The following is a 26062-nucleotide window of genomic DNA, read 5'->3' as shown; positions in this document are numbered from 1 at the left end:
GTCTGAGTGAACTTTGAATTATTTAAATTTCTTACAGTGTAAATCATTCTGTTGCTTAATGATAATACAGCATATATTTTCCTCTCTTAGATCATGCATGCAATGAAAGAACTTTCTCAATTTTATAGTATGCAAAAAAGTGAGAGACTGTTGGAATATAATTTAAGATATAGCTTTTGCCCAAAAGAAATTACATTCTTAATGAATGCTATCCTGTTTCCATATCTGCATGCAAAATTACAAGAATGTACTTCTTTTATAAATATTTCTGAATTATTGCTTCTATGGTGGATGTATTCCAATTATGCTATGATTTTGGCCTCTGCTAACATTCTGCAAAGTTATTTGTTACTTCTGTCAACTTCTATTTCTAATGCTGCTGCTCCCATAAACAAATTGACTTGGATGAAAACATGAACCTCTGTATGGTTTGTGTGATTTGCATGTTTCAAAAAACCTGTTGTTCTGGCTTATGTTTTGGAGCTGTATAGTTATCTCTCTAAAAGTCACCATGGTTGCTAGTATTTGACATTCTTCCTTGAAATTATCCTAAAACTGAATTTTTCCGGGTTTAGACTAGAATCAGTTGACATGTTTGTTTGTTTATTTATTTATTTACATTCTTCTCTCCCATGTGCAATCAGATGGTTGGAAAACATCTGCTGCTTCTACTCAGGTTTTTGATCTCATAAATTTGCTAACTAATCTTTTGGTTCAACAAATTCATCTTGTTTGTTTGTAGTCATTTTTTCATGTAAAAGTCATTATAATTTATTTTCTTACTGGTTCTCCATCTTTTTCCAAATATCATTCTTCAGTGCCAACAATGGTAGAAAAAATTATATTTGTCATCCGGTTTGGGACTTTTATGTATGTTTTTACAAATGTACAAATCCTCTTCACTATTTTAAGAACTTTAAGGTTATAAAGTCAAGCAGTCTGTAATGAGGAGAAATAAGTTTTAAGTCTGGCTGGCGCTTGTAGCAATTAATCTACTCCTTGTACATGCATTATCCTAATTCTGTGTGAGAGTATATTTTTATTGCAATACAGCTACAGCTTTGACTTTGTTCAGAGTGTTTAGCTTGCACTAAATAGCTTTCTGCAAATTTGATGTTGGGTCAGAAAAAGATACAACAAGCATTTGCACAAAGCTGTATTTTTATGTGACCATCTTGCCTGTTCACAGGAGTTTTGATACCTTTCTATTCCTTTCAATATCAGAACATTCTATCTCTTGTTCATTCATTGCAAATCATCTCACCTGAGAAATAACAAATACATAAAAGTACATAAAAGGTACTGTAGACAAGCTCCAGAGTTCTTCCTAGTATAGTATTATCTTGTGAATTAGGTGAATTGGGGTGAGGCGGGGGAACATGGGGATGGAACAAAAAATCTTGTCTTGTAATGCATTCCCAGCAAAGGTATTGAACTGAGGCAGCACACTGATTCGTGTTTCCTAAATCTGGAGGTTTTGTTTTGGTGATATTGCTGCACAGGTGTATATCTGTGTGCAGTACATGCAAAGAGAAGAAGAAATATTATAATTCTATTAAAGTAAATAAGAATTGGCTATTTGGTGTGATCAGGATTTCACCAGCTTTATACTGTGCCCACAGCCTCCCCATCATTTCATGTAATACCACTAGCTCCAGATGTAAAGCACCCTTCATATGAGGAAGATGTTTGGGGGAAGGAAGGCAGGGACATTTGTTTTGTCAAAGTGGAGATTATTTTTTGTGTCACAATATCCTTATGAGTATACTGCCTCTGACATCTGTTAAATAAAGTGAAATGTAGAAAGGGTCTCCTTCATTGCCTTATGCCAACTACGTGCATAGGTAAGTTGTAACAGTGACGCTGACTGATGTGCTTTGTGCTATGTGTACCCCTTCTGTCTTGCCCACTGGCGGGTGTTGGGTGAGACCCTGCATGCTGCTGTGTAGCTTACACTCTTCTCTGAACAGAAACTTGGTAGTAAGTGAGGCTGTAGTTGTGCTATCTTGGGAAATTGATTACAGAGAAATTGTAACATTGACAAGTGTTGAAGACATGGATGAAAGAAATTTCACCACCTCGTGGTTGTCTTGATGGAGATGGGTGAGCTGTCTGGAGCCATAGCTTGCAGGAGATGCACCTGAGGCAGCCTGTGCCGAGGGTGTCAGAGAGGGTAGTGGCATGGAAGGTGAAGAATAGAAACAAGGTATGGGGGTCTTCAAAGCTACTGAGACTAGTGTCGTGGGAGAGGAGATGATGAATAGAAAGAAGACTGTTCCTGAGACTATTTTGTTCTTCAATACAAATTTTGTTTGCAAATGCCTCCACATGCTTACTCGCTTTGGAACCTCTTTTTTATTTTTGATTTCATGTCTGTGCTTTGTTTGTGTGTGTGTTATACCCCATTCCCATTGTTCTGCATGTCAAAAAAATCTCAACTTCCATAAATTGCTTTACTCTTTAAATGTGTAAATTTGCAACAAAGTAGGTGATTTGGTAATCTACTGGTGACATGTGATTTGTAAATAATGGGGGATGGGGATGTGTTTTATGTGTGTCAGGGGATGACAGTTTTGCAACTTTTCTTATGCTTAGAAATTGCTGTAAATCCATAAAATCTTGGGGACAAAATCTTACCTATTATAATTTTCTTTCCATTTTTGTAAGATCTTTTCCCACAGAGTATAAACATCTTTAGAGAGGCAAAGGAAGAGTACAGTGGCAAGTATGGGTATTAAAATGCAATATATGTGTTCAAACACTAACCTATTTAGATGTCTATATAGATAGTTGACAATTTTTTCTAAAACCCTATCTGCAATTTTAAAATTATGTGCAATAAATGACAAAGATTTAAGGAAGACAAACTTGCTAGGAAAAAGCTAATGAAAAAAGGGGAAGAAGACATTAAAACAGTAAAATGTCTGGTACAAGTATTGTACATAAGTGGGGAATGTGGTATAAGGAACTCCAGTTAATCCCAAGGCTTGCAAAATTTATAAATTATATTAATGTTATTTCAGCTGGGAAGTTTTGCGATTCCTTCTGTCTAATTTGAGAATGTGGATCGAAGACTATCGCTTTGATGGCTTCCGATTTGATGGTGTTACATCCATGTTGTATCACCATCATGGGATTGGTAAGTAATTTAACCAGCTGTAATCTGTGCAGTCCTGTTGCAGCTCTGTTGCTATAAAAATAGTGCTGTAAAAGTTTACTGAATGCTCTAATTCCAGATTTGCTAGTATATTCTTGTGCTGCTATATGAATAGTTCTGAAATTATGAATAAATTTAGTGCTTATAAAATGGCATATTGCAAAATCTCTGTGCTTTTTTTAAAAGACAGCTGGGGCTTTTAAAACTTCCTGTCTCACTAGGCACAGGATTCAGTGGAGATTACCATGAATATTTTGGCCTACATGTGGATGAAGATGCTTTGTGTTATCTAATGCTGGCCAACCACATGATTAATTTCTTGCATCCGGAATGCATAACCATAGCAGAGGTAAGATCAGAATTTACCATCCTCGATGGCATTAATATTGATTAGTTTGCTTTGGGATGTGAATTTCCTGTTAATTATCAAGTCACACTTCAGGTGCTCAAGGAATGACAGGAGCTGAGAAACATTAATTAGTGGATAGACTTTGCCTTGTGGGGAAAAACAACTGGAATGTGCACTTTGGGAATTTTTCCTGCATTAATGGGTCATTAATTAATGTTTGGATTTCTTTTTTTTTTTTTTCCTTCATCTCCTTGAATTTCTAATGAGATTTGGTTTTATTAGTTTATTGTTTTTGCATGATTGCCATGTCTCAGTAGTGATTCATGGTGCTAAGGATTAACAGCCCTAGTGTGATTTTGCATATTTTGAATTATATTGGCATAATCAACAATTACCCTTCAAAATAAATTGATAAATTTATAAATGTTGAATGTGTATGCTAATTTAAATGGTGTGTTAAGTTTCTCCATGTTTCTGAAGGAGTAAATAGACTATTTTTCTTGAGCTGATGGAGATCAATTAAACTTTTTTTGACTGAAAACCATTATTGTCAGCACATGGAATTCTTAATAGTGCTCAACACCAGAGCATTAAAGTTCCATGAATAAGTACATTTTCACTAATATTTCTTTATCTAAAAGATAAAATCATGTAAACCTTGAGTATTTTGAGTATTCTATTATGTTTACATCTTTTAATTGTGTCTATCTGATATCATTAGGGACTATACAGATTTCTACTGAAATTCCTTATATTGCTTAAGAGTTCCCTATTTATCTTCAGAAAACAAAATAATGCTTAACCTCATTTCTTACTTATGTTAAATTTCTATATTATATTCAACCACTGCTAAAAGCTTAATGGCAAGCTATCAAAACAAGCATCTGGTGAGCAATTATGAGTATACTTGAGATGGTTTTGTTGAGCTGTAGGCTTATTTGAAGTGAAATTTGTTCATTTTCTAGGTAGCCTTAGATTATAAGCACTCCTACCAATGTAATTCTGAGTTCAGTCTTCTTGTAGTACATGGCTTAAGAATTCTTTTTGAACAAGATGTATCTTCACTTTCTCTTGCTTGAATTGAAAACTGCTTCCCTTTCAATACATCGCTTTTCTGCCTGGGGGAGTCCCTACATGAAATATAGAATTGATCAATTTGCTGCATGGTTAAAGGAGAATTTCAGAAGGAGAAACTATTGACATAATTGAAAATACAAAAGGCAGTGAAGAATTTCTGCTTGCCTATAATGATGATGGAATGAGTGCCACATGAGAAAAATGTTTTTATCTAGACATAACTAATTATAATATATTCCTTAATTATTTAACTGATAATTTTTACAGCTTTTTAATATTCTGTATATTCACTGTCTTAGTAATTTCTAAGTTTTTAGGTATTACTGACTATATGTTTATTTTTTGGTTTGACCTTCTAAATAAAGCCTGTGCTTAAAGTTTTGTATAATGAGAATAAAAATTGTTAAGTAAAATTGCATCATGCCTGGCATATTATAAAAATCAACAGGCAAAACCCCCCTACTGCTGTGGTTCCTTTTTTTGTGTATGTGTGTGCAGCTCATTTCAAACTACTGTCTGAACAAATGCTTAGGCATTGGTTGTTTACATTTGGTGGGAAATATGCTGAACAAACTAACACTGAATGTATTGGGTTGGTTTGTTTTTGTTTTTTTTTTTTTTAGTGTTCAGGTAAAATCTGTAGATACAGATAGATATAAATGGTAATAAAATGAGAATTCTACATCCCAAAAATCTGGCTTTCAAAACTGACTAAAGTAGGTGAGAGTTACTTAACTCTCAGGCTCAGACCTTGTCCAGGTAGGCATCATAGCATCACAGAGAAAAGGCCTTTGTTTCAGATCATCTTGTCCTGCACAACTTGGAGAGCATTAGTCAGTCTTTATCCTTTCTGCCTGATTTAGGAGAGCTACTGAACTTGATACCTGAAAGTTTGGAAAGAATTTCCACTTCATTATTTGGTATTTACAGCATGTGGAATGTGGATGAGGTTTTCTGTGTGATCTAATGACTGCCGAGGAGAGGGGGATAATCCCTTTCCTTGACCTACGGCCCGGGCCCCCGTACAGCCCGGGGTGCTGCTGGCCGCCTCCGCTGCCGGGGCAGGCGGCTGGCTCACGCTCGGCTTGCTGCCGGCCCAGAGCCCCTGGGCCCCCCCAGCAGAGCTGCCCCCCAGCCGGGCACCCTGCGTGGAGGTAGGGGTTAGTCCTTCCCAGGGCCAGGACTTGGCAGTTGCCGTGGCTGAGCTTGCTGTTGATTGATTCCTCCCAGACAGTCGGGGTCCCTCTGGGTGGTAGCCCTGCCCTGCACCCCCAGGATGCCATCCATGAGCTTTGTGTGTGTGTCTATGTTTGCATATGTATGTATAACCTTCAACTGGGTTGAATTCAGTAAAACCAGAATGAGCTTCCTAATTAAGCCCCAGTTCTAGTCAGAATTTAATTACATAAATGCTTTTGTGTAGATGCAAGAAGTTAATCCATAACCATTGTGGTGAAATGGCTTCTCACCGACATAAGTTAATAAAATTGAATACTGATAGGTATTTTGCACTTATTGGAGATCTAATAAAATGGTCAAATAAATATTTTAAGAACTCTGAATTACAAATTTAAAAATGATCAGCCTCTATCAATATGAAACTGGAAAATTATGCAGTAAGAGCATGCCACTTTCCAGGGCTAGCTGGATCAATAGTTTTGGTTTTGTGCATTTAGAAAGAGAGTAGAGATTGTATTTTCCTTCCTTACTATACTTTATATTCAGCCGTTTATTTTTATGCCATCCTTTATGCAAAATATCAATAAACAAAATGAAGATTTAATTTGTCGTTTGTTGACTACTTTCTATTGATTACTTGGAGCTCAAGAGAGCTAATTATTTCAAATTCTGCATCTCTGAGGTCTCTTCCCTCTCAAATATCTACTCTATTAAAATATTTTGTAGTAGAGTATTTGATGGGAAAAGTTATAGTGCTTTTCCCTGCAACTTTTGCATTCAAACAGCAAATCTGGATGTAGTAGTTACACTGGATTTGTTTTTTTTTTTTTTTTTGTTTGTGTTTTTTTTTTTTTTTTTTGCTTCCCTCCTTTACCCAGGTCAATCTGTGAAGCTGTTTATAGTTTACAGACTTTTGTATAGAAACATTACTGTATGGTAGAAAACCTGAAATAGTTGTTGGAATGCATGCAAATTATGTTGTGTTTTTTGATTTAAGGATGTTTCTGGAATGCCAGCACTTTGTCGTCCTGTTGCAGAGGGAGGAGGGGGTTTTGATTATCGACTAGCCATGGCTATTCCAGATAAGTGGATACAGGTGAGAACTTTTCTGAAAATTTATTCTGCTCTTCAAAGTGGGATGTTTCTCTGTCTGCGCATATACAAAGCCACTGCTGAATCCTACTGACAAATTTTACTCTCTCTTCTGTTAATGTCCTATTAAAATAAATTCTGACAGGCTTGAGCACTGTTATTAGTGGCTGAAATGAGAGCTGTCAGATATCATGTAGGTTTCAGAAGATGAGTAAGTTCAGGGGCTATCCTTTGAATTCTAGCAGATACTTGTTTTCTTCGTACAATACACATAGACTTATTTTGTTTGAAATAACCTGTAGCTTGCAACAGCTGTAGAATGTGCAGTCTATATTGAATGTGAACAGTAGATAGTAAGTTAACTATATGCATATAAATACAAAAAAAGCTCACCCCCAAAACATGCAATGAACAGTCCTGAAATTTGGCATAGGAATTGGCATTGAACATAGACAGGGCTGAAAGTTTAACCACAGTAAACACAAGTGAATTATACAAACACCAACAATCAGTACAGTGAGGTTACAAAAAGAGTAATAAAAATTTGTAAATGCTCTTCAGGAACAATAATATACTAATAAATGCTGACTGTGGTACGGATTTAAATCACCTTTTCCTTAATATGGAGAATCACAAGAAAAGGAATAAAACACTAAATGATCTGAAAAGGCTAAGGCTTCTACTGCTGTTTTAGGGAATGTTTTTCAGTTAGATGGAAGATTGCATCCAAATCCCTCAGGCTATCATAATGATCTGAAAACAATAAATGTTTTATATGAGCATTAATGCTTCAATAAATATAGTGAGTAGCTTAAAAGAAAAAGCAAATTAACTTATCTTCAGCATCTTTCACTTTTGTAACTAGGAAGTGAAGGGCCAATTGAAAAACAGTTTTCAAGCCTCTTTTAATTCAAAAGACAAACTTGGCAGCTTTTCCATCAGGGATAGCATCATTAAACTTTGGAGTGTATAATTTAGATCCTGAATGCAGCAAGGGCTCATATTTTTATAGGAACAAGAAACTCCTTGTTGTGATGGCTTTTATTTTTTTTTTTCCCTTATACCTTCAACTTCCTTACTGCACTTTAAGACAGGCAAAGAAGAGCAATTTTCTAGGTAGGCAAAATGCAAAGGAAAAAAGAAAAACAACAGAAAAAATTACAAGGAAAAAAAACAGACTGTAGAATTTTGCAGGGGTAAAATATGGATAATTTAATTTAACAATCTCTGATACGGTCTGCTTATTTTAATTTGATTCTTTCAGAGAGGAAATGTACCTATTCTGAAGTAAGTTCCATTCTTTAACTGGACAAAAAAATCTTCCAGCCTAAGCATGTACTTAACATGGGCCAGCAGATGGATGCTTGGCATGCTGATGGGGTGGTGGGTGTAAATTCAGCCATAAGAGTCTAGGCTCTTTCCCAGCAGACTCCAGTTATTTAGGAGTGTGTTGATTGTACAAGAACATAGGGTAGTGCAGGCAGGAAATTTCTAGCTGAGGAAACTGCAAATAAGACGACAGTAGAAGACCTTGAGTTAGAAAAAGATGTGATGCATGTAATTTGTTCCCCATCTCTTGAGGCAGAAATAAAGCTGAAACTGTTGGAAGGGAAAAGTTTGGAAACAGAGTCTATCAGGTGTTATCTCTTATTTCTCTCCAGCTTTTAAGTGCGTACCTGTTAATAGCAAGTTTTCTAGTCAACTTCCTAAAATTAGTTTTAAACCTGAAGGATCTCCAGGGTTCCGTGAACTATTTCTGAGTGATTTGGAGAAGTAAGATAAGATGTTTGTTATAACAGTGGCTAGTACTAGTTCAGATTAAAGATAGATGTAGCACATAATATAATGCTGCATACAGACCTGAATGTGTTCAGAGGCAGAATTTATGGAGTTAAAAAAAAAAAAAAAAAGGCAAAAAGCGACTGTTTGGGAGTACATGGCCAGTAACAATCAGAACATTAAATTTTACAGCATCATATTAGCCATTTTGGTGTTACTGCCTTTTTATTACTTTTATTTTCATGTCTATATATTTATGTATATGTAATTAAATTGCAGTGATCAATGGAGGCCTTTAAAGAACTATAGGAAAAAGAAAGGGCTAACACTGAAATTGAGCTGGATTTAGAAGAGGGAGGAAATAGTGTCATATGAGGCAGAAGATTCCTATTGGTATGATTTAAATTGCTAAAAATCAGGAGCTAGCATGGCAAAAATTGTAAAGCTTGTTCTGTATTAAAAAGCTTTGGCATTAAAACTGTTGTTTGGAACTGACCAGGAATTCACAGATCAGGCGAACATGCAAGTCCCTGCACCAAGCACTTTCTCGTGTTACTGTGCGCTTCACGGCAATAGTATAGTGTGATCTTGCAGTTCTCCACCACGCAGCCCAGGGCTTAAGCTACAGCAGGAAGCTGCCGTATGTGGGGGATACATTATTTCTTTCGGTATCATGTAGGTAGGTGTGTGCCCACATACTTCTTCAGTTTTTGGTGCAATGCTTTCTTGCAGCTCCAACCAATCGCACTGCACACTGTATCAGAGAATTGACATGGTAGATGATAGTCCTGTTGTCTGTGCTTATACATGGAAGTACGGGGGAAACAAAGTGTTCTAGTTATAATATTTATGTAGTGGAATTCAAAAGAAAAAAATCTCTTTGGATTATCAGAGAAAGCTCATCACTTCAGAACTTGGGAAGAGGAGAACTAAAATATTACAGTTCGCAATCCATTGGAAATTTCTGTGCCAAGAAAATGAAGAAAGGTAGTAATGTGCTTTTAGTTAAAACAGCAATAACTTTTCAATGACCTTTTCTTTATTTCTGCAGATAATTAAGGAGCTGAAAGATGAAGACTGGAATATGGGCAATATTGTGCATACATTAACAAATAGACGGTATGAAGAAAAATACATTGCATATGCAGAGAGTCACGACCAGGTATTTTATTTGTTTGTTTATATATAAGCAAGTAAAAGATGAAGTTTAGATGTTCGATGTGTTTTGTTTTTTAAAAATCAGGCAAGAGTTGAGAAGGATAAGCATCAATTTCAGAGATAAGTATATACCTGGACTACTGCTCGTGTTTTTTGGATGGGTTTTCTTGTGGGTTTTTGTTTTGTTTTGATCCTTCTTTTTAAGAAAGGAATCCTGCTTGGTGTGGGTGAATGTTGTTGTTTTTCAGTTTTGTTTTTAAGAAATGAGTCCTAGCTTTTTGCCTGCCTGTCACAGCACAGAGGAAGTCATATAGTCCATGGTTTTGAAAATCTGGTTTCCATAAAGCAAGCTGGAACACTGTTTATGATAAGCGTAAACAGCATCACAGTTTAACAAATTTGTTCCCTGAATCAGTGTTTGCGGCTGTTGAATTGCCTTTCAGAAAATGTTTCCTCTCCAGAAGGATTACAGACGTCCTCTTCTGAGATTTAAATGAAATATTCTTTAACAATTTGGTTCAAAACACAGCAATTATAATGGTTCTGTATATGGAAAAATGAAGAAGTAATGATGAATTTGGATAACAGTTACCACCTGCAATCTTTGTAATGGTTGTTTGAAAAATCAGAAAACACATTGGTTGGGAATTTTAAAATTAGGAACTTAAAAAAAAAAAATCATTTTTCTAATAAAAGGTTTAATTAACCTACCTTCACCTCTTTCCTATACATAATAGAGGTCAATATTCTATTTCCTATACCTTTGATAATAAGTCAACAAAAGTGTCCAAGGCCTATATTTTATTTTAAAAAGAGAATTCTGAGTTTATCAGCTTAATTTTGTGTACCTATTTACATTCTTATCTCAGAGACTGTTACACAGTGTTCACTTAAGTCCTGAGAGAAGAATCCAAAGCCTGGTAAAGAACTTCAGGTATTACTCGGAAATGCATATTATTCTGTGGTTATTTGCTTTTAAAAAAGCTGATTCTTCATCCTAAAGCATGACATATAACAATTCTGTTGCTGTTACTTTATTTCATGCTGGATTTTATCAGTTGAGTTGTTTTCCATATCACTGTGTGTTTTTGTTTTACAATCTCATACTTGGGAGGAAGATCTATTTATTTTGAATTAAAAAAGACAGTTGCAGATGTACACCAGGATTATATGTGAGAAGTAGGATAGAGAAACAAAATGGGAGTATAGATAAAATTTGGTCTGAAGATACCTGAAGTGATGCAAATGAAACAATTCTAGTTTCTTATATGTTATAATGGGTTACGAGGTGACTATTACCAGTCAGAATACAGGGCCTCTTGGTTATAAGTATGTGAAAATTGCAACTCGGTGCTAATAGCTGTCAAAAAAGCAGATACAGTACTGGAATTATTATGAATGGAATGGAGAGCAAAGAGCAAAATCAGCATGCAACTGTAGTTTTTCATGGTTTGTGTGCATCTTGAATATTGGAGGCAGATTTGGTCCTGTATCTCAAAGGCTATGCAGCATAACAAAAAAATGCTGCAAGAGAGTTGGTAAGAATAATAGCAGGTGTGGATTGGTTTTCATAAGAAGAAAACTAAATAGACTAAGACTCTTCAGTGTAGAACAGCAATCATTGAAGCAGGAAGGATAACACTTCATAAAATCATGGCTGGCATAGAAAACATGAATAAGGAACATTTACCTTCTCTTCTAATGGAAAGATTAGGGGATATTAAATGACACTAACAAATGCCACATTCTGACTCCAGAGAAGAATCATTCTCTGCAGTTGTTAATTGCAGTCTTCAATCTTGCCATGGTTGCATAGGAATTTTTTTTTGTTTGTTTGTTTTTTTTTTTACTTGGGGGAATCATCTATACATACTGTTATGTTGTTCATTGGAAAACTAAAGGATGATGGTGAAGCTGGACCTGTTTACAACTCATCTGTCTCTCTGAAATCTAGTGAGCTTTTATTCTAGAGTATAAAATGAGAATTGGGCTAATTGAACAAAAATTAGCTATTTACAAAAAAATGCTCCAAAACATTTTCAACTGCCTGCATGCTAATATATTATGATAATACTTGTTACATAACATTTGTATGGTCTTTCTCAAGTATCAGTAGGCACCAGCAAGTTAGTACTTCAGTCACTATTTTTAGACGGAACTACTAGTTTGTTTTTCTCTTGTGTGAAATCATAGAAAACCAATCACATTCTCGACTGTACCTAAATGAGTGCTTCATATTCACTCTGCATCTCTAAATCACTAGTGGTGTTAATAGCCCTTTATTTGTACATCCCAGGAACTCTGAGATGTTTGCCTTCTTATTTTCTGTGTTTTCTGTAAAAATTCTGAAAAGTGTAGGTCAGTTGTGGCTTACTGATTTGATGCTAATAGTTCACATTTGGTATCTGTAGGTTTTGCCTACTGTAGCACATTTGCTATCTCTAGGTTCTCAGAAGTAACTGTGCAGTTTGAGCCCATCAGGCAAAATGTGGGACTCTAACAGGGGTTAGGCAGATATTAGTTTATTGCTGACATTCCTGTCAGTGCAGGGAGCCCCGGTAACCATGTGGAGGGTGGCAAGAGGAGGACAGACGGTCGGGTCTGGCATCCAGTCGAGGCTCAGCTCAGGGATGACCCTGCCTCAGTTTACATGCTTCCTCTTTTTGGCAGCAGATTATACATGTGTCACACCACCATGATTACACATCACACAATACAAAGCTGCAGTAGTCAGAAGCCAGGGCCACTGTGACCTGATGATCACTGGCGGTGGCAGGATGTTTTCTTTGTGAACAGGGACTAGCTTGTGTACACCGAGCAATGTTCTTAACTTCTCACCAGTCTTCCAAGTTTTTCTCTTATGATATAGAGCACCTGATTTTAAAAAAATGTTAGAAACATTTCTAGTACGCCCAAGGGTTTTCTTCACTGTTTTTGAACTGTTACAGGCACTTGTTGGTGATAAGACATTGGCGTTTCGACTGATGGATGCGGAGATGTATACAAATATGAGCGTGCTCTCGCCTCTTACTCCAGTTATTGATCGTGGAATACAGCTTCATAAAATGATTCGTCTCATTACTCATGCACTTGGAGGAGAGAGCTATCTCAACTTCATGGGTAAGTAATCTTAGGAACAAATCTTTCATTTTCTCATCTACAGAATGCTTGGCAGGGAAATAAAACGATCTGACATCATCTTACATCCACAGTATTTATCACAATGCTGAAATTTGGAGCATAAATGCTTTTATAAAGATTTAGTACAAAAGGTAATATGCATTGTTTTTCTGTCTGTAAGATGTTTTATAACACAAGAAGATAAAATCAATGTAGTTCTTAACTGTAACAGGAATAACTTTTAAAAATGTGGTAAGCCCTAGTTCAGGTTACCCTTTTTTACAACTCTGACTAGTATTTTAATTATTGTTCTGCGAGTGTGTCAGGTGGTGAGCCTTGCCTTACACAGCTGGGTTGTCTTTTGTCTCTATTCTTTTACTCTCCTAAACTTTTTTAGGCAAACAGTGAATTTACTGTAGACAGCTCCGTGCTTAGTTATTAATTGTCAGGAAGTAAGCTGGAATCAGTTGAATTACATTTCTTTGCTTCGTAGTGATCAACAGGGGCTTAATGAGGTAGGATAGGACAAATCATAGATAGGCACATCCTGCTATTGAAGCAGGGACATAGTAAGAGTTAGCAATACTTTTTTTTTGTTCATAAGCTGTAAAATACAACTGTTGCATTGCTTCCTAAGCACTATTGATACAAGAACATTCAATAGTTCATCTCATTTAATCAGCAAGTTACAGTTCCTAATAGTCATTTTAGAAGTGGAATGTTGTTCTTAGTTTTATAGAAAATGCTGAAGCTATTTATGCTTCGTGCCCTTTACCATATTCACATTCCTTAATTTCTTTGCAAAATAATCCTTACTTCATAGTAAAAATCACAGTTCTGTAATGTGGTGTGACAAGTTCTGTGTAGCAGTTGTGATATAGGGATGTGTATGTTTTGTATTATCAAGTTAAAGGGGATTGTTGGATGTATAATGCCCTTCCATTTAAAAATATATATTTTTCCGATTAAAAAACTGGAGAACGTTAATAAGGCAATGGTGGCATTTGATTTAAGCGTGTTTGTACCGATAGATGTTTTCTTCCTTGGTATTAGAACAACACTCAAAAAATACCATGCTTGCGATTTTTCTTAAAAAGAATTAAATCAACCTCTGTACAGAACAGATCAAATCAGTATATGGTATGCTAGTAAAACTATTGTTTCCAATAAAATGCAGAAGTTTTTCCCAAGATTGAAGAAGAGCTAATGAAACAAATATTTAGGAAGTTTGTAGTCAGGCACCAAAATGCGCAAGGTATGATGTGTGTACTTCTGTTCAAACTAGTGATACTACAATAGTTAAGAGAGCAGGTGCTTAAAAAATACGCCAGCTAAACTGCAGATGTCTCTGCCCCAGATTGACTTGGCAAGGTTAGAAAAATTATCAGTAATTCAGTGTGGCAAGTTAAATCCAGTGTGTCAATGCAGGTGAACTGAGCAATTAATATTGTGTATCCTTGAGTACTGAACATGTTTCAGTAACTACATTATACTTTGCTCTATGTAAAAGGTGAAAAGACTGTAATAAATGTTGAAGGAGAAAACATAAATACAGAATGCTTGCAATCCAGTGTATTTCAAATGCATGTTGCAGCGTACTATCTAGTTAAGCAAATAGTGACAAATGAGTTCTTTAACTTCCCGTTTTAAGCAAATGCTGAGGGTAAGGAAGAGAAGCCTCCTGTGCTGTGGGGGAAGTGGAATTCTCCTTTCACAGCACCTGAAGAAGGCACTCCAGGTGCCTCCGTGTTTCCCTAGGTCCTTCCATTAATGTCTTGTACTTTCTTTTTCTGAAAACAAAGACATTAAAGCAACATGCTGCTTTCTCAATGCTTTGCTCACCTTAAAGAAAAACAAACTCCTTCTAAAAAATGTTGTATCAGGAGTGGAAATCTGTGTTCTCAAATGTATCCTGGAATTTCCCTTTAAAGACCTGGAATAATATCGGAGTGTCGGAGCGTCATTTGTACTCCATACATGCAAGCATGTTCTTGCTGAGAAAAGTTGTGCCCCACTGAACACAAAAGAATGATTGTGTCTTTCTTCCATCTTTCTCATTTTTCATACTGGATATTTAATTTTCACTGAAGGCTTTTATTTTCCTTCTCAATTGTTTATATCCCAGTATAGGCAATCAACGATGTATGCAAACTTAAATGTGAATAGGAAAGTTTTGTCATTCCAGTAAATTGGTTCCCTTCTTACACAAACTATTGGGAGCATTCTTTCCTCTGGTCTGTATTTCAGTTTTCTGTGCAGCTTTGCAAGTAATCTCTGGGGCTTCATATGCCCATCTGGCATGAAGACATAACCTAGAAAGGGAAAAACTACATATGCCTGGCTGAAAATAGTCATGACAATGATAAACGTCCTGCTATAGTGAATGAACACTCTGGAAGGCCAGTTTGTATAACAGTAAAAAAAAGTAGCAGTTGTTTTGAAACTTGTGCTGTGTCTAAATCCTCTGCTTTCAAAGCAGGTAGGGAGCAACAATCCTATTGTAGTTGTAATTTGTTCAACCAAACTCCTGCCTGAGACAGAGATTATAATACTGAGACTGGCCAGTTCTGGTCAGAAGATGTCATAATGACTTTAGGAAATAACAAGAATTTGCAAGTTATTCTCCACAACACTTTAGTAGGGGCACAGGTGATGCTTCTTTAAGGGTTTCCTCTGCCACAGCTAAGCTTCCATTAAAATATTGACATACATAATACATATTTGATTGTCTGGACTTAAATGACACTTAAAGAGAAAGCTCCAAGCATTCACAATGTCTGACTATATTAAATAGTGGAAGTAATTTTATTTTGGGGAATAATAGGGAAAAACCCCTCCATTTGAACTCGAGTATTTTTTTTTTTGTAACTGTAGTGATATTAAAACACAATATGCATCTAATATTAAGTTAATTAAAACCAGAAAAGTATGTGGAAAAAATATTGGGAGACACAGATCTTTGCCCTCTCTAACATGAAAATTTGAAAACAAATCCAAAATAAAAACCCTGTATATGACTAAAACTCTTTATTGTCAAATTAACCCCCTACAAAATAACAAAAAGGCTTAAGATTTGAGTCTACTTTCTCAGTTGCTAAGTAAGGACTAATAGAAGTTGTTATAAGACTTCTAGAATACTACAGGAACATTCTGATCTCACCTTGAAAATAAAGCAACCACTGTTGTTACCCACTGGACAATGTTTAACTTCAATGTAAAGACTCTCACATATTTCCTGAAAACAATAGTTGAACTTACCACTACAAAAATGTTCTGTCTGTACATCCTTTCATTTTTCTTTTGCTTCATTTGCCGTCCTGTCCCTGCTGAAAAGATGTGGACAACTGTAATTGCTCCTTTCCCTTAAATATTTATTTTTATTTTCTCTAGCTCATTGCCTGTGCCCTGCACTTAGGGAAACCCTGTGGGACATGGGAAGGAGCTGTGCCAGTTCTTCAGTGAACTTGTTTCCATATTCTCTCCTTACCTTGCAAGATACATGCTTGTCTATCTAGATTTAGACAAGCAAGGGTAGCTGCTTTCTTGCCTAGCATAGACATGAGATCCAGCCCCGGGGCCCTTAAATAGCATTTTATGTCCTTGGGATCCTTTGTAGCACAAATACCTACTGTTTTATGCCATTGTAGAGCCTTGCTTTTCAGCTTGCAAACAATCATTTTCTTGCTTCCTTTTTCATTTTAAATTGGCTTAAACTCAAGTCTATTGATTTAAATGGAGATTAGTTCCTACATGAACTTCTAGCACTATTTTTCATGACTTTTCTATAGTAAAACAGCTCTTAATTAGGACTCCAGAGACTAAGTCTCTCTCCCTGCAAATTTTTTTTTTATATATGCATAGAAGCTAGAAAGTGATTTGCTGTAACTAGAACATTTTTTTCAATTGTGAGCATTGACTGATAGTGTTACCATTTGGGTTGACATTTACCTCTGTTTCACTAGTATCAAATCTATCTGTGAAGGTTCCTCGTTAGTTCATTTACACAGTAGTTTATCTACTTTATCTATGCTTAAGGGTTTTTTCTGATGCACTAAAGCAGTTTCTTCTCTAGTGGTTTGGTATGATGAGACCTTCTTTGGCCTTAAAAATAAAATGCTATGCATCTTCTATTCCTTTGAGTATTTTGGAGAGTGAAACTTACATTTTTTTTTTATCTAAAGGTTTTTGTAGCATAAGGCTTTTGAAAGTATTTTGACAAGCAAGAAAATGAATGATGCAAAAATTGTATCAGTGGCAGCAATATCAGGGTGGGAAATGTGCATACAATTTACTTAATTAAAGATTTGAAATAAAAATGATACAGCATAGCTTACAATATGAATGGAAATATTGCTTAGAATCTGAAATATTTTTATTGATACCTGTTCTAGATAAAAATAAATTGTATCTGGAACAAGGCTATTTAGATTAAACCTAAGGAGGTTTTGTTTTTGTAAACATGTTGCAATCAAATCACTTTGAATTTTTACACTGTTTCTTTTTCTGTAGGCTTTCTTATGCTTATTACCTCCTGTGCACTGGTTACAGTGTGACTTCTTAGACCATGACCTAAAAAATGGCCTTACAAGAAAAAATGCTCTTTAAACTAGTTCCCTTCATTCAACTCCTTTTAATAAACAACCCTGCAGTGCTCTGTTGGTAAAGTCTGAGGATTAGGATATGTAGTTGGAAGTCATCCTTCTTAATATGCTTACCTAGTCTACTTGACAAGTGTGCTTTCTGTTCTGTCAGTTCTACCAAGTGCTTTAATTTCATGGCAGTCTGACAGAAACAGTTATCTTCATTTTAATGTAGAAAACAAGAAGGGTGTAATGTGAAATTTTACCTACAATTTGGCATAGACTTCCTGTCCTATAGTGATAGATCTCCTACAACTTTGTTCCATAGTGCCCTGTATGCCCCTTCTTACAACTTGGGGCAGGCAGTGACAAGGGGAAGAATCCAAATACGTAGATTAGAATTCTTTAATTGATTTGAGAATCTCTTCTGTGGAAGGTTTGGAAGTGCAAACTGTTAATATTTGTTGTTCTTTTAGAATTGATTGAAACAAACTTCATTTCTATACTTGCTCAAAACACATCAGAGTGACTGGGAGAAAAGCAATTAGAGAGACTGTCTCATAATTTAAAACTTACCACAGACACACTGATTTTCCTTCTGTCCCACCTTCTCTTCACATTTTTTTCTCTTCACATTTAAGTATGTCCAAATACTAGAAATCTGTTGTGGGAGTTGATTTACTTAATCTTTGAGAGAGGGTAGGGAAGAAATTTCCATACATGCAAGTGTATCGTTTATGCATATTTATATGCATAAATAAAATGGTTTCTAGCAGCAGTCCTTACATGTGATGGTGCATTGGTGTCCACCCTATGGCTTCTCAAGTCAAAAACCTTGAAGCAGAAGCCTTCATAGTCAGCAGCATCCTCAGAACCAGTGAAGACTCAACGGTTGCTACAACCGTGTTCATGGGTTGAAATTCAGGTAGGATTTTCTGGACTAGGAGAGAGAAACCTCTAAATTGAAGTAGCTGTTGTGTGTGGTGCTCTTTTTTCTTTCAGAGTAATGCTGATGTTTCCTTACTTGATTCTTAAGTCTGCAGGGTATCAAATATTCCAGCATTATTAGCTGACTGGATTTGTAGTAAATCAAGCCATTCTGGCATTTTGTTTCATTTACAAGGTTTTTTTTTTTTTTTTAATGGATGGGTAGTTTTCTAGCTGTTTTTCTGGGTTGCTGATATAAAGAGATTTGATTTTTAAGCCTGAGTTTTAAATTATTTTGGGGACTACAGATTTTTTATTATGCTTAGTACCATCATTTAACCATGGTGATACTGTTATTGAGATTTCTGCTAATGTCTCAAGCTTTGTTCTTAAGAGTCCATCTGTTGCCTTGCATCTTTGTATGATTTGTACAGCTCACAGTTCAGACTCATAACATCTTTTCTGTCACCATGTGTGAGTGGATACAACCTGGCCTACTGACAAAATAGTTCATGTGATGTCAAGACTTGCTAAAGACTAATAAATGAAATTGTAAAATAAATATATTGAAGTCATATTAGAAACAAGAGTTCCATTTCTATTTGTATGACAGCCTTCATTTTTTCTTTATTGTTGTTTTGGAAAACAATCACACTAATAGGCCTCTGTATAATAGCTTTACTCTATATATGATAACTTACACTTTCAGCACAGCTTTTTGGAGGTATTTCTCTTTCAAGCATTCAAATTTATAAATTATTACAGAAATTATGACAAAGTCATATTGTTACGAAAAGCTTTTTTCACATCTTCCAGATTTCTCACTCTGCACGGTGTGGCTGTTACTCTGTCCTTTCATAACTGTAATTTTTTTTTTTTCCTCCATAGCTACAAAATTCAGAAACTCTTTAAAGTAAACTATAAATAACTACATACAGATGGCATTGATTAGTTTTACCTAGCTGTCTCTTATCAAAGAAAAACCAACCTTAATAGTTAAAGATAAATCTAAAGACTATAGTCTTCTGACTAAATTTTATTTTAAATTTCTTTATCTTGAATTCAAATAAATTTAAAATCAGTAGGTTTACCACACTTTCACACTCCTTTGCTTTTTTAATTCAGTATGTAAACACTGTAGTAAAAGCTCTGTCTTAAAAATGTATCTCAAATTTATTGGGAGTTGTGCATATAAATGCACATACTTGTACATAAGAAACTTTTGGTTAGTCTTCAGATGTGGTCCAAAGTGAAGATTTTTGTAGAGGACAGAATATTCGTGCCTATTAGTATGGACCTGTGATATTTTTGTAAATTTGATAATATATTGAAATCTGTTTTTCATATATATGTATGCCTATGATATAAAAAGGTTTCTTTGCTCAATAATTCATTAAGTGTGCAAGCAATTAAGTGTATTCATCTTACACTTTCTATTCACTGGTTACCTTGGTTCCAAACAAAATGCTTTGAACGTTCTCTGTTTGTATAGTTTTGAGGAGCTTTAAGATGTTACATATTGTAGCTATTCTAAAAATTCTGAAAAACTTGGTTCATCCTATGGACTCTGTTACCATTAGGGCTTTAGGAGAACCTGAATCCTGTGAGGCACGTAAAAATGTCCTTGTGTGATTATTTTGTTCATAACACCTTTTTAAGAGGAAAAAAAAATATCTAGCTGATTCCCTCTTCTGAGTACAGAGAAAGCAGTCTTGAGGATATGTATGTTTTTCTTAGGGTCACATGAAGATTTGGTCCATCACTGCATGTATTCAGAATACTAGATTGGCTGTACTTACTGTAGCTAATGTAGATTTCTGCTTCTAACACTCTGGGTTCTTGGTTGGAAGACATGATGCAAAATGGAAAGGAAGAAAAAAAAAGTAATTTCAGATTTTCATGTAAATATTAAGCTGATCTATAGATAAGACTGGAATCCAACATCCAGGTCTCAATTTGGACTGCAAAAAACCAATAATAATTTGACTTTTAGAGAAGGAGTAGGCTTGTTTGTTATTTTTTTCTTTCTGTTCTACCTTTTTCAAAAAATTCTTAGTAATATGTAATTTTCATATAGAACTTAGCTTCTGCTTTATCATGAAGTAGAAGAGTAATGTTTATTTTCTAGTTTATTAACATCACTAATGATATGCTTAGTGCAGGAGGCTACTCATTTTCTGTATGCCAGATGTCTACAAAAATGGTCTATCTGATAAAAACTAAATATATGCAAGGCCATCACTTGAAGAACTTTGTGTGTAAGACCAAGGAAGAAAGTTAAGTATGCCCCATTCAAACAATGGTAAACATGTTTATGTTAAAGCTCTTGTCTTTTCTCTCCCTACTGCTCACTGTACTTCATACAATTTTGATGCTGATAATTTATCAGTACTTGTTTTAACTTATTTCTGAGACCCCCAATGCTGAAAAGAAACTACAACAGCCTCTCACCACACCCAGCTGTGTTTTACTTCTACTTTTTGCAGTCTGTCTGTATTTGATAATTAGGTAAGGGCTCAGCAATTGAATGGCCAAGAGAAAAATGGATTTATTTTGTCCAAAACCATCTACCAAAGAGCAAAAAATTTGTTCCTGATTATACTTTGTAGGCTGGCTTTTAAAGAGAGAGAGAGAGGTGACACAAACTGTGTTTTTCTTTACATCTCAATCAAGTAATTTAGCAACACAAAACTGTAGTGAGCTGGTATAAGAGCATGCATAAGAACCTAGTAATCAGCAACCCTACCTTTGGTGACGTGCTGTTCTTTATCAGACTGGTTTTGGGCAATGCAGAGCCAAATAGAATTAAACCCCACATGTTATTCAGTATGGAATTGTTGTCTGGAGACAAGACTGAGGTGACATTTTATATCAGTAAAGTCTGAATAATAGATCCTTAGTCTTACATTGCAATTTGGATTTTAATGTGTGCAGTTGTGGTAATTTGAAATCAGTTAATCTCAGTAGTGTCATTAATTCCCCAATTCATCAATGTAGTTTAAACTGAGATAACACATTCTGTGATGACATTGGGGGAAAAAAACAAAAAAAAGATGTCTTCATGAGTGCAAGAACTTATTTTCACAAGCCCCTATTTAATAGCTTTAAATCTGCTCATTGTCTTAATTTTCTGAGGCTATCAATCAGGTGCTTACTCAGATATTTGCTAGAATATGAATTCGAGCACTGTAGTTGAATTTGCATTGATCTTCCAGGGGCAAGGTATTTTCTCTTCAAATTTTCATAAGAAGTGGTAAATTCTGCAGAGTAAAGCATATTAAAACATCCCTTATAAATGTTGACCTGTCTTTCTTGCATGTCTTTTGAGACCTTCAGTTTGAAATTTCAAATTGTGCAGGCTTCAGATGTCACTAGAATTTATCACTGCAAGCATAGAGTACTCATGCTTTGATTTGGAGCACATTTCTGTTGTAATTTATTATAACCTTGTTGAGGTTTACAAAGAAAAAAAAAAGTGAAAGCAGTCTAACCTATTTGGTGTGCTTCCATATGTCAAGAGATTTAATGGAAAAATGCTTTTATATAGTAGCAGTCATAGAGACGTAACTACGTATTGGTTTTGGAGTGAGGAAATGTGTGGCAAGGTAGAAGACAGACCAGAAGAATGTGTGGGGGTGGAGGAAGCATGCAGTCAGGTTGGTATTGGAGTGGTGCTGCAGGCTTCATTAACCCAGGACAGTCGCTTTATCCTTCCCAATAAAAAAAATGCATTCCTGTACATAATTGAGGGTAAAGTATTTCTGTGAGCTCATGGAAATTGCAAAGAATACAGTGAAAATGAGGTATTTTAGTTTTACTTCAGAGTTAAGTGTTATGAGGTTAATCTTGTGTATGAATATAGAGCTGATTTTAGTAAGCTCTCGAGAAGGGAGAGGAGGAATTTATAGTGGAGTAAATTAGAAAGTGAGTTTAGGAAGAGGGTAAAATCAGTTTTGGCTGAACAGAAAATTAATTTTGTTAAATTAATTTTTTTGGCGAATAGAACACATACCTTTTGAGTTGGAAGGTCTTGTTGAATATAAAAGACTACTACTTTTTAAATATATTACCTAAAAGTGCAGACTGGAGGAGAAAGAGGACGAGTGATTTAGTATCACCAGGAGAGAACAGAGGATTATTCGCAAAGCTGAGTGCTAGCACAGTCTTTTTATGGCCAGAAGCCCAGACCGTCTACTCAATTGGGATAGTTATTTGGATCTTTCTTGTGAAATTCAGAGCAGGTCCTGCAAGCAAGGTATTTCCATTGAGTAGCTTCTTAACTAGAATTTTTTTGGAGATATTTAGAAGTAATCCATTAATCCACTCCAGACTCAAGTCAGACCATAGACTATGAAACAGCTCCCTTAAACTCATCAGGTTTTTTTTTATCAGGCTAACTTAATACAAAATAATTTAGTGCAGAAAAGCCTGGATCATCTTAATACATCTTATTTGTTTTATAGGTCAGCTCTTAGTGCAGCCTAAGCTCACAACCTTTGTCTTCATAATGAAGAAATAGATAATCTTATTTCAAAATACTAACAAAATTAAAATAAAGGAATTTTATAGGAAAATGTTAATCCATTCTAACATATAGCGTTGGATCAGTAGAATGCTTTCCACTGTTTACTTTGTACTCCTTAAATTTGTGAAAAGTACAAATGTTGGGATTGTGATGCGCACTTAAAACACCTTTTTTATTTTTCCCTTACTGTGTACTTCTGCATAGGTGTCTTTTGTGCATGTGTTCTCTTTAGAACTGGGGGTGTATGTGTGTATGGCCTTTTAAAAACAAACCAGAAACTTGGTTCAGGCTGAGATTTTGTTCTTTTGTGTGTTTGTTTTTGTGATTGGTTATTTTAGTTCACAATGGCTGCCACCATCTTAGAAACTGAGGAATTGTACATAATATTGCTTGAAGGGAAAAGTGCATAAGTCTGAACTGGATGGACTTCCATAACTTAGATTTTTTTTGCTTTTATCTAAGCTAGCATAATGAGAGTGCTACCCGTTTATTATAGGTACCAAAATATTGTGTAAATGTCTATTCTGTTTTCAGTAAGTCTTCATTTGAGATATTGTGCTCTTTTCCTCCTTGTGTTCTATTTAGCTGTACTTAGGAAGCTCTTATGCAGACCTTTATGAATATGTGAATAGTTAATTCTTTAAAACCTTGTATTTTCTCAATATATTTTTAAATCTCATCTAGCTTTTCTTCTCTTACCTAATAATTCAATCTTTTTTTTTTTTTTGTCCTTCTAAAAGGAAAAAAAGAAAAACTATCAAGTACTGCTGAAAATATACTGTATGGCAATAGTATGTTTGAAATACTAGGTTAAGTTGTTCCCAATTTGCTTTTTATCACAATGGGGGCCTTACATGCACTCTCTTATCTTAATACATGTCATACCTGTGAGTATCTTGGTGCTAAAGCACTGATTTACACTGATCAGAAAAGTAGAAATGATTGAGAACAAAGTAATGGAGGTCCTATTTGGGGTAGTTCTTGTTCCTGCCTGCAGGTGCTGTGCAAAGGAAAAATTTGAAGTTTAGCCAGACCAGTCTCCTCAACTGAAGTATGGGGTTTTAAGTTCCATGTTACTTCTGGTTTTGTCATGAAGGTTCCTACACCCCTTTCTTCCCGCACCCTCCTCTCCCCCATTTAATCCTAAATTTTGAAACTGTTATGCCTCATGTCAAATTTAATATGACTATTCAAAGCCCCTAGGTTGATAAGTATGCCAGAATATTGATGTGTTCATTTCAGTAGATGTAAAGAGAACTTGCCTGATTTGTGCAGAGTTTGCCAATATGTGAAATTTGTTGTTCGGGTTGGATGGGGGGGGGGGGGGGGAGGGGGAAATCAATAATGCTATACTCTTGTTATGATGCTGGCTGTGACTAGTCTTAGAAATACAGTAAGTTATTTATTGATAATCCTGCCTTCCTATTTACAGGAAGGGAGGGAGTATCTCGATTAAAAATGATGAGGCAGCAAGTCTCTTAATTTTAGTCTTCACTTTCTGGAGTTTTACCTAGACATAGTTGAAGTTCTCAGATGAACTGTGAAATTACCTTTTCATATTTCCTAGTTGCATTTATATTTGTAGTCCTGAAAGACTGTATTTTTAATGTTTAGTTTCCTACGTAGAAGGCTGTTGTTTGGTTGTACAGTGCACATAGGAATACACAACTAAATCCATTGCTTGTTTCTGAAAACTTAAATATAGGAACAGACCAGTAGAAACAAATAAAATTTATCTTAATAAAGGAGCTGTCTACAAGTTATATTCTCTTGGTAATTTTTTGATTTGTGGTGTTTTCTGTTTTATGAATATCTTGAAAATATGAAGAGAAACCAGTCACTCTTGAACAAGTGACAGAAAACAGTATGATGTGTGACTGAAGGGCTTACATTCCACTCCTCCTCAGTGCTTAACTGTAAATACGGAAATTCTTATGCAAGAAGTATTTCTACAAGGCATATATATTGAGAAAAGCCTGTAAAAATCAGTAGTGAGTATGTTAGATTTAGAAGTTGTAGCGTATCTTTCTTTCTGTAAGATTTTTTTCACCTCCCAGTTTGTAAAGGGATGATGTGAGATACCAGCAGGCTAGACTCAAGGACATAAGAAGTTTTTACTAGTCTCGTGTTCCTCCCTCCCACTGTTACCATGCAGTATTAGGTTTTCAAAGGATATGTTGTTTTCTGACAATAAAATGTTCCCATTAAGAAATAAACAAGAAAACAAGTAGTGAAATAAGCTACCAGTGTAGTGTGGCTGTGTAAAAGAATGAAATGGAACGAAAGAGAGTGAGTAATGACATTGGCAAATAATTTTTTTCAGATAAAAATGTAATTTTACTTGTTTCAGAGATTTATTTTCCCTTTTTTTAAAGAAGATCCATTCAGAGCATCGCTTCAACAAGTTTATTTTTTTAAATAAAAAACTAAAGGAATGAAAAACCATTACTGAGAAATACTTCATATGTCCAATTCAAAATATCTGTGTGCAAGTAATCTCTAATTGTTTCTTGTCTCTCTTTTGTGTTTTGATTTTGTCACTTCGAATTTCTATACGGCATTGCTGGAGGGGGAGAGGCGAAATCATCTTACTGTTTGTACATATTTGGCTTTCCTCAAACAGTTGTAACACAATACTTTTTTTGACATTGAAGCAAGCTTTTTTTCCTGAAATCAAAGTTTACTTTTTCCTTTGACAAAGAATTTTTGTTTTAAAGCTACATACAGCATTATGTGCCTCCTAATATGGTTGCAATACATTTTCAGCCTGGGCCAAGAAAGCTGTGTCACTTCTTTGTATACAGTGCAATGACAGCATGAAGTATAGTACTCTGAATGCATACATATTTCAGTGAAGTGGAATGTTATTTTTGGAAAAAATGTTTTAAAATAAAAAAGTGAATTAATGTGTACAAAATAAATTCTAGCAATTACCTGAAATGGTCAGGGAAAGGAGCAGTATGTGTTAAAATATTATTTTAGTAAAAATTTGCTCAAGGGAAAAATGTTGGAGGTGGCTACTTAGATGAGATTGCTTACTTTATACAGCTGGTTCAGAAATATTTTTTTTCAAAACCTGAAAAACAAATAAAAATTTTATCATGTTTTAAGCATCTGTA

General features: G+C 35.3%; 1 protein-coding gene across 3 annotated transcripts in view; it reads left to right on the top strand.

Annotated features, from left to right (window-relative positions):
• GBE1 (1,4-alpha-glucan branching enzyme 1) overlaps positions 1 to 26062 on the top strand; it is a 172298-nt gene that overhangs the window by 102046 nt on the left and 44190 nt on the right. For 2 of the 3 annotated variants that reach the window (XM_042788260.1, XM_042788261.1), the window contains exons 9-14: positions 645 to 676; positions 3024 to 3139; positions 3379 to 3506; positions 6760 to 6858; positions 9685 to 9795; positions 12740 to 12911. In XM_042788260.1, the coding sequence (XP_042644194.1) occupies positions 645 to 676; positions 3024 to 3139; positions 3379 to 3506; positions 6760 to 6858; positions 9685 to 9795; positions 12740 to 12911 (658 nt within the window). The remainder of the gene's footprint in view (positions 1 to 644; positions 677 to 3023; positions 3140 to 3378; positions 3507 to 6759; positions 6859 to 9684; positions 9796 to 12739; positions 12912 to 26062) is intronic. The other variant, XM_042788262.1, reaches the window with a different exon arrangement.

Source organism: Tyto alba, unplaced genomic scaffold (assembly GCF_018691265.1).
Source record: "Tyto alba isolate M040663 unplaced genomic scaffold, T.alba_DEE_v4.0 Super-Scaffold_14, whole genome shotgun sequence".
Taxonomy (NCBI): domain Eukaryota; kingdom Metazoa; phylum Chordata; class Aves; order Strigiformes; family Tytonidae; genus Tyto; species Tyto alba.
The sequence above is the reverse complement of the archived record's forward strand: the minus strand, read 5'-3'. Positions and strand labels throughout refer to the sequence as shown.